The 9,832-nt window shown below is 45.3% G+C and overlaps 1 protein-coding gene across 1 annotated transcript in view; it reads left to right on the top strand.

Moving 5' to 3' along the window:
* Nucleotides 1-427: 427 nt before the first annotated feature.
* The window catches only part of LOC102212198 (rho GTPase-activating protein 21-like), a 96,500-nt gene continuing 87,095 nt past the window's right edge, over nucleotides 428-9,832 (top strand). The window contains 1 exon segment of the mRNA XM_013915030.1: nucleotides 428-912. Coding sequence (XP_013770484.1) covers nucleotides 904-912 — 9 coding nt within the window. The 5' untranslated portion in view covers nucleotides 428-903.

Raw genomic sequence — 9,832 nt, 5'->3', positions numbered from 1 at the left:
GAAAAACTCAGTTCTTATTACCAAAAACTAAAAGTACACCATTGCAATTATAAACACAGTTAGTAGTTACAACAGTATTTCAAGTTTTTTCAGTGAATACTATATAATTTAAATCGAGATTAAATTTACAAGCTGTTTCACATAAAATTACACCGATAAACATTAAAGTATAGAAAACTAAATAATCATGAAACAATCCTTCTCTGTTCTTCACCTTACAGTAGGAGCGGAGCCTATTTGGTTGTCAGCATCTTGCATTTATCAATGGAAGCACAAGATGCTAATAGTGAGGCACTGAAGGGATGAGTGCGACAGCTGCTGGGTGAATCCTACTACACTATTGGGTCATGTGGTACACACAATCACACTCTATCCCTCTGATCCTTCCAGCCCTCCCGTTTCCCTCCGTCTCTCACTAAGGCCGAGCACAGTGAGGGAGGGCAAAAATGCCTGAGCTCAGAGAGAGAGTGAAGAGCGACTAAGAGAAGGAGGAAAGGCGGTAAGCAATGTGAGTCCAGATTACCACCAAGGCAGGAGCAGAGCGGACAGAAATACAGGAATACAAGCTCTCCTATCATATTCTCTACTTGTGTCAATTTAAAAGGAGAAAAGAAGAGGATTAAAAACTCGAAAGGGTGAAAAGAGGAGGAGGGGGAAAACAAGAGCAGAGGAGCAGAAGTAATGTGCTACCAACAGCGAGCGTTTCAGAGGACAGTGTTGTCACAGATGAGGAGGTGATGCGTGTGAGCGTGTGGGTTTGCAACACAGCAGCGACAAGGGTGATGTGTGTGTAAAGTAAACCCCCCACACCTACAAATCCCCAACACCATCTACTGAGACTTGGCCTGAGGTTTTGCAAGCCATGGTGAGGACCAGGAGCTAGCTGACATCCTGCTGAACACTATGGCCCAGGTGAGGACAGACTCCCTCATAAACACACACAAAGCTATTCATGCATTTTAAAGACATCTACTTTGTTGTATATTCACACACGCAAAGTGAAGTTTTGTCCATTCTTTATTTCTCTATCACAGTAGGTAGTAGTTGCTCAGAGCAGAACTGTGCTGGTAAATAATAACTGCAACTTTACCCTCCCTGGTAAAAGTCAGAGTTTTTGAGTCTTTCATGTATAGATACCACTCCACAAAATTATAGAATATTTCTTGCCCATTGGGCAAAAAGAAAACTCAGGCATTCAACTCCAAAAGTGAAAAATTCTGGAAAAAATACATTGTATTTACATCTATTGGAGAGATATTTTGATTCGGTGTATTTTACATTTGGCACGCTCTGACAAAGGTGACTGACGTGACGATCCCATGTGGGGTTTTTTCACATTACCTAATGTTTATTGTTGATGTTCCTACAACAGCATAATGTTCCTCCAGGATAATCATCTTCCTATTGAGGTCTAATGCTGTGACAGGGTTTATATAACCAAAATGATATTATCTCCTAAACTTACCAAACTGTGACTTTAAAGAAGAAAAAATTACTTGTCGTTGACTTTCACACAGGATAGCAGCCTGAGTCTCCAGGGTGAAAGTCCTACTCCTTGTGCAAACTATGTTGCTCTTGTCACAGACTGAAGTGCACAACAGCATGACTGACCAGATGCAAAAATAGATCTTAACATTAGTGTTGATAATATTAAAAGAAACACTGGAAACATCAGATGAACCATTCCTTTAAAATTTAAATTCATGAATTTAATCTAGCCTGTTTATTGAAAATCTTGTAACCCTGGGACTAACACAAAGTATCATGCCAGCTGCACTAACTGGCTATTAGCTATTGGTTATGTTAAGCTATTTTTTATACATGCAACATAAAAGACTGCTGGGTAAAGACTGTAGGATGTAACGTTTTTTTGGTTTTTTGTCATTTAGACCTGGTGAACCTGTATGTTCAGTCTACATTTCTATGTGTTTTTTTCATACACATCAACTTACCTAAGGTCCAAATGCAAGACAAGATAGTACAAGACGCAATTAGCAATGATGAGCCGACCACAGACAGTGAAATCTTAGCGAAATGTAGTGACGTTTTGTTTGTTTGTTTTTTAAGAAAAAAAAGGGAGGGTAATGGGTTTTTCCTCAATCAACTCAAGTGATTCCATTTATTCAGTGTATTCTATGCATGTGTAGACATTTTTTGCCAGGGACAGAAAGCAAAGAAATATAGTGCATGTAGGCTCTGTGAGGACCTGACTGTCTGAAGATACAGAGACAATGTGTCCTTTAAGGTTCGAGACAGATCAGCCATTTGAATCAGTGAGGGTGGAGCAGCTCATTCTACACAGCAACATAATGAAGAAATGATGTAGTTGGCTAAAGTGTAAGAGCTGCATTGTGGTTGTGGAGGTTGTGTGTAAACGTCAGGATATCCTGCTCTTGCTCAAACACATTTACTGGAACAAATAGGAAAAGGGTTTAAACCAATTTTCCGACACTATCATCCTCAATCATAAACAAGTAGGCTCCAACTTACAACTACATTAGACTTTTATTACAATTTTTGCCACAAATGTCCCTTTAGTTGAAAGTATGTGGTTAATATATTCCCTGTCTAGGGTGAATTTATTGTTGCCTGTGGAAATGTTTAATTACACTTTTAATGGTATACAATATACTGTCCTGCAAGTAGAAAGTTCATTGAAGGCATAGTTCAGTTCACTTTGAGAAGTCAAAATGAACTAAACAAGTGTGAGATGAAAAAAAAATAGGTACCTATTTGTCTCTGCGTAGCTCTGGTATTAAACAGTTAAATACAATACTGAATATTAGCCAGTTCAATCCAGAATGTGAGTGCTGGTGAGACCTGCCTATTTTAATTGTTAAGCTAATTTTAATTCTTATTTTAATTCATAGTGATATATACTGCTTTGTGGTGTCTGTTTTGCTTATTTGCATGCTGTGCATTTTTGTCCTGTTGGTGTTCGGCTTGTGGATGCTGCAGATGCTATAGCTATATGGTGCATAAATAGTCATAGTTTACAACTATCCAAAATTTAGTATACTAAATAATACAGATGGGAAATGCTCAGTACAGTACACCTTTACTCAATTTCCCCAATATAATCAAGGTTCAAAAATACGTATCCTGTATTTAGCGTGAAAGATTGGAAAAAATGTATAAACTCTGGTCAACATACATGAGGTTTACTGTGTGACTCACTGAAGTCACGCTGCTTGGCTGAAGGCCAGCTTTGGGCTTTCTGTGTGGAGTTTGTCTGTTCTCCTCATGCTTGTGTGGGGTCTCACCAGGTACTCTGGTTTCCTTTCACAGTTGAAAGACTGGGGCTAGGTTAATTGATGACTCTAAAATAAGTGGAGAGGGAAAAATGAGAAATGATTGGACATGGGAGAGACAAAAAAGAGAAAAGCAGAAAGTGGGAGCAACAAATTAGAATTGCAGTTCCCAGTCATGCTTAGTTCAGGCCCTGTTTGAACTCGTCTGCTCTTTATAGTCTTCATAGTATGTATGGGGTGGTGTGATAGGACACAGTAAGTTGTGTGATTAACAGCTTTTTATGTATTACGTATTTTATGCTTTTTATCTATGCCACTATGAAGCCATACTTCAAGAAAGGAACGCTGTGGATTCCAGGCTTTAATATTTCATCAAATAACTGAAATATAGAATAAACATTCATCTTGTGGTTAATTATCTGGGGTTGAGAAAATACTGAGAATGTGAGGGGTTGAATGTGGCTTGTGGAGTGGTTTGTACAAACTGGTCCATTCTTTATCCATCATTGTCATCTACTGGCAAATATTTTCCTGATCTTTATAGAAGTATTTTTAAATATTGTTTTCCCCTGTGTTGCATATTTTAAATATTTGCTCTTAGTTGAAATAAAACAAACCAAAAAAGGCAGAGTGCAGTTAGATGCAGGAGAGAGACTTGCAGCACATACAGACAGGTAGCAAAATATCTGGAAATGGGATGTTTTAGTCTTGTCTATTTGTCTTGTTGGCAAATAGAACAGCTGACTGATCAGATTTTTAAAATATCTAGTTTATATACTTAGTTACTGCAGTGTACGTGGTTGTGAATGGTTCAGATTTCTCTTGATCTCTTGACTCACATTTTTTAGTAAGTTAGTTCAATCAGCATGTCCTGAAAATCTCTGTCTTGCTGGGCTTACACATGACATCATTAGCACGTTGCAGCCTGCATGTTCAGTGCTACAGTCTGTGCCATTACATTTGCACATATATATATATAAATATTATATAATATGTTGAAAGCCTATTTTTGTGGTGGCTCTGTGTGTGTGCCTCAATGTTTACTGCTGACCTGATAATAAGTTTCCTCTAGAGTGCCTCTCCCTGAGGTTCCTCCAGCAAGACCACAGTCAGGGAAATATGTGATCCCCTGCTGAATATATCAGTTTGCTCACCCACAAAGAAATAAACATATCCGTTTATGATTCTTTTTATGGTTGTTTCATTTTATTGGGAGATGCAGAACATTAACCAAAATATAATCCTCTTCTATAATTTTGGCTCTCATAGATTGGCTGTGTGCCCATGGAGTAAACAGTTTAAAATCAGTCAATCAATTACAGATACTCCTGATCTCAACTCATTGTGTGTATAAGGCACCAAATCACAACAACAGTTACCTCAAGGTGCTTTATATTGTAAGGTAGACCCTACAATAATATATACAGAGAAAAACCCAACAATCATATGACCCCCTATGAGCAGCACTTTGGCAGCAGTGGGAAGGAAAAACTCCCTTTTAACAGGAAGAAACCTCCAGCAGAACCAGGCTCAGGGAGGGGCGGGGCCATCTGCTGCGGCCGGTTGGGGTGAGAGAAGGAAGACAGGATAAAAGACAAGGATAAAAAAATATGTGGGATCTATGGATTCTTTGACACCCAACATCTACACAAACAGTGAAACAACTAGTACCTCAGTGTTTCAACATCCGGAAGAAGCAACGGCTATCACAACTAGAGATTGACAAGGTACAACACAAATACTATATCAAGGGGGAGCCAGAATATTAGGTCAGAGGGGAATTATGATCATCCTCACCCACTGAGATCCTGTACCAAACCCCAAGAACTGATGTGTTGTAGGCAATGAGTGCGAAAGCAGCTGACCTGATAGATGGGATCATGGCTCAGTTGGAAACTGGGACCCTCCATGACTGATTACCAAGACTATGTTAAGTATCATCTGAAGGCTTACTAGAAGATGTGAATGCAGCATTATGGCAATCCCTACTGCAACCATCAGCACAGCAGCAGTAATCACGGAGATGCGAGGCTACAAGATAAACAGCCACAAGGAGCAATTACCTCCACGGAGAAGGAGACTAAAAGCGCCTTGAGGCGACTGTTGTTGTGATTTGGCACTATATAAATAAAAATGAATTGAACTGAATTAAAAGCCAAGATCACGGCAGCACAGAGGGAAGTTAGCCAACTATTAGAACTGCAGAAATGTGTGCTGAAGAAAGGGATTCCTAAGAAGCACAGCAAGCTGCCCATACCTTAGGCTGTGGAAACTGCCAACCAAAGACTCACAGCCTTGGCCAGCTGCTTACCAGAGAGATGGAAGTCACTGAACCATCCAAAGGGTACTCTCGGTGGCAGGGGAACACATGAGACTGGAGAAATACTGGAAGAGCATAGAGCAGAAGGATGCAATCCATAACAACAGTGCTCAGTGGCTACTGGGTCTAAGAGCAGACCACAGCAACCTCCCTGAACAGGATCTAGATACCACACAGTGGCAGACATTCAAGAAAAGGTCTCAAGAATGACGAGCTGTACAGCACAAGGCCCTGACATGATCCACACTTACTGGGTAAAGAAGGTAACTGCACTCCATGACCGTCTGGCAGCAATGAACCAGATGTCATTGGATTGATAACATGCACAACCACAGGTTTGTGAAACAAAGTTTGCTTTATATATATTTTTCTTTGGATCAGTTCCCTTTGCTCATCCTCAATGTAGGGATACCTTCAAATGCAGTAACCATCTCAAATGCATCACAAAAATAATTGAAACAATCAAAACAGATGTAAGACAAGAAAGAAACACAATATTTCAACACCCCAAAGAAAAGGAAAAAGAAAAGAAAATAACATGTGAGTGTCCAGTTCCTTATGGTGTCAGTTTATTCAGTCACCCACGGTCTTGGGTTGAGAACTGAAAACGACCTGAATCTCAGGTGGGGAAAAAGTAGCAAAAGAAAATGATAAGGTATCTCTCAGGTGGGCTTCCTTTTGTTTTTTCCCTACCGCCCTCCTGGTACGGCAGGCATCAACGTGTCGGCGTCCTGACACACAGAAGGCCTCCACAGCAGCAACAGTGTCTTAGACCCACGATACCAGCTCCTCACTCGGCACACATGGAACTGTTCCTAAAAAAAAAACCAGTCAGAATAGTTCAAAAAGTTTGAAGAAACACTCTGACTCCTTTGAGGTAGGTACCCGTCTGTGGTTCACCGCTAACAGCAGCTCTCTCACAAATGTTAATTGAACCTCTTTTTTTCCTTTTAACTGGAAAACCGTGCTTCGCGGCAGCATGGAGTTTTTCCTTGCCGTCCTTTTTCCTCTACACCACACCTTCACGTGCACCGAGCTGCAGATGATGCCTTCAGGGCAAGCCCGGAAATTAAACTCTCAGACAAGAACTACGATGCATTCAAAGAACTCTGTACTTCTGATTGCTGTAAATCTTACCAGGGTTACACAAGGATCTACTCCCATCCAACTAGAGACCAGTAATCTGTCTCAGTACCACATGGAGGCTCCTGCCAGGCATCATAGATGCTAGGATGAACAGGCATGTGGCTCAGTACATGAGTGTGGCACAGAAAAGAATTGCCATGAATATCAGAAAGGTAAAAGATCAGCTACTGGCAGACAGAGCAGCCAGTTGAGACTATCTGACCAACGTGCGCAGTGCCTAGACTGACTACAATAAAGCCTTCGACTTAATGTTTCATACATGGATCCTGGAAAGCCTAGACGCGTACAAAATCAATAGGAACTGCAACACAGGACCCACACACACACGACTGGTTTGTGCTTAGACTGTCTTTTATTGAGAAATAATCTGTGGTTTTTGGCACCCGCCTCGGACGCAGCCACTCCGACTCTCTCCCAGCATCATCTGCTGCTTCTCACTGCGGACACACATAAGACACATCTCCCTCATTAAAACAGTCCTGTACACCTGTTCCCTCCCCGCCTCCATGCCGCCCAGAGAGCTCACTGTGTCACCCCTCCTCTGCAGCAGGCCAGCAAACCACGCCCCCGCCATAGCTTCCCCACCGCCCAACTCAGGCCGGGACCACACCCGGGAGAGGAAATCAGCCACGACCATCTGCGTACCCGGCCTGTGAACCACCTTGAACTTAAACGGCTGCAAAGCCAGATGCCAGCGGGTGATCCGGGCGTTGGCATCCTTCATGCGGTGGAGCCACTGCAGCGGGGCGTGGTCCGAACAGAGAGTGAATGGGCGCCCCAGGAGGTAGTAACAAAGGGAGCCGACCGCCCACCGGATCGCCAGGCACTCCTTCTCAACGGTGCTCTAGCGCGTCTCTTGATCCGTGAGTTTACAACTGATGAAGAGAATGGAACGGTCGCCCCCCCCCCACCTGCTTGGACAAAACGACCCCCAGCCCCCTGTTCGAGGCATCCTCAGAATAAACGGGGGGGAGAAGTTAGGTGTGAACAACAGCGGCTCCCCATAGAGAGCCTTTTTTACCTGCACAAACGTCGCCTGGCACTGCTCCGACCACTGGACCAGATCTGGGGCACCTTTCCGGGTGAGATCGGTCAATGGGATAGTCAGGTCTGCAAACCGTGGAATGAACCGGCGGTAGTAGCCTGCCAACCCCAGGAACCGTCTCACCTCCCTTTTGGTCTTGGGGCATGAGCAGGACGCAATGGCCACCGTCTTCTCCACTTGGGGGGCGCACCTGCCTGCCCCCCAAGTGGTATCCCAAATACTGTACCTCCCTCCGTCCAACAGCACACTTCTTCGGGTTGGCCTCAGTGACTCCAGGACCGCGGCCACCCGCTGCACATGCTCCGCCCAGGTGTCACTGTAGATGATCACGTCATCCAAGTAGGCAGCAGCATACGCAGCGTGCGAACACAGCACCCGGTCCATGAGGCATTGAAAGGTGGCTGGGGCACCGAACAAGCCGAACGGAAGTGTGACAAATTGGTACAACCCGTACTGAGTGGAGAAGGCCGTTTTTTCCTTGGACTCTGCAGACAAGGGAATCTGCCAGTAGCCCTTGGTCAAATCCAGTGTCTTAAAGAAACGAGCAGTGCCCAACCCATCCAGGAGTTCGCCGACCCGGGGCATCGGGTACGCATCAAACCGTGACACCTCATTTACCTTGTAGTAGTCCACACAGAACCCTATAGACCCATCTTTCTTCACTACAAGAACTATGGGGCTACACCAAGCACTGTGCAACTCTTCTATTACACCCAGCCTCAGTATCTCATTTGTCTTTTATGTCTTTTATGTTCCGGCAGCCTGTAGGGCCGTGAACGCACCGTCACGCCAGGCTGCGTTTCAACATGGTGCTCTATGAGAGCTGTACGGCCAGCAAAGGGGGGAGAACACATCAGCAAAGCGCTGTTGCAAGGCAGCAACATCCGTTCTCTGGGCCTGTGTGAGATGGTTATCACAATGGAGGGAGGCGGGAATGGTAGAATTTGGCACCTCCGGCCCCAACTCATCTCGCTCCTTAACCAGGCTTACTAGAGCGGCGGTTTCCACCTCCCGCCATGCTTTGAGGAAGTTGAGGTGGTAAATCTGTGTTGCCCCTCCCCTGTCCAACCGGGCAACTTCATAGTCAACGTCCCCCACCTGCCGTGTGATCACGAAGGGCCCTTGCCACTTGGCGAGGAATTTAGAGCTGGAGTAAGGGAGCAATACAAGCACTTTGTCTCTCGGTGAAAATTGCAAACAACAGAGGGACTAGCTAGCGATCCCAATTTGGTTCATCCTCGCAAATAAACTTACGAATCATGGATTTTAAAGTCTTATTCAGCCTCTCTACCAGCCCATCAGTCTGAGGGTGGTAGACGCTGGTCCAAATAGATTTAATGCTCAATAATCCGTACAGTTCCCGCAACATGCGCGACATGAATGACGTGCCCTGGTCAGTCAATATTTCTTTTGGAATACCGACCCAGGAGATGACATCCGGCTTGCTCAAAACCGCCACCGGTAGTCCTCCGGGGTGAGCCCGGGCCGATCCAGCACCGCCCTGCAGACATCCACATAGACAGTCCGGAGCGCCAGGGGCACACTGAAGGCCACCGTCTTCACCTCCCCTGACAGCAGCAGTAGCAGCTTGGGAGCCCACTCCTCTTCAGGCCACCGGCAAGGCAAGCGCCGTGGCCTGGAATGTCTCAACAAACGTCAGGGGATCCTCCCCATCACCCATCCGGTGCAGCGTCACAGACAGTGGGGGAGGTGGAGGCGGCGCGGCCGGACCTCCCACTAACTGTTGCAGCACCGCCGTCTGCTGTGCCACTTGCTGGCAAAGCAAAGCCAGCTGCTGGTCCTGGGGGCGCTGGTCCTGGCGCACCGACATAGCAGCCAGATCCTGCATCATCTGCCCCAGAATCTGCAATGGCTGGACAGGTGGCTGGGCGGCAGGCTGGGCGACGGGCTGGGCGACGGGCTGGGCGTCAGGCTGGGCGGCGGGCTGAACGGCAGGCTGATCCGGTGGGGGGCCCGACATGACAGCGCACAGCTGGGTTTCGGCACCACTTCCAACACAGGACCCACACACACACGACTGGTTTATGCTTAGACTGTCTTTTATTGAGA

This window comes from Pundamilia nyererei, unplaced genomic scaffold (assembly GCF_000239375.1).
Source record: "Pundamilia nyererei isolate P.nyererei 1_Seehausen unplaced genomic scaffold, PunNye1.0 scaffold00248, whole genome shotgun sequence".
Classification (NCBI taxonomy): domain Eukaryota; kingdom Metazoa; phylum Chordata; class Actinopteri; order Cichliformes; family Cichlidae; genus Pundamilia; species Pundamilia nyererei.
This window is presented reverse-complemented; position numbering and strand designations above follow the sequence as displayed.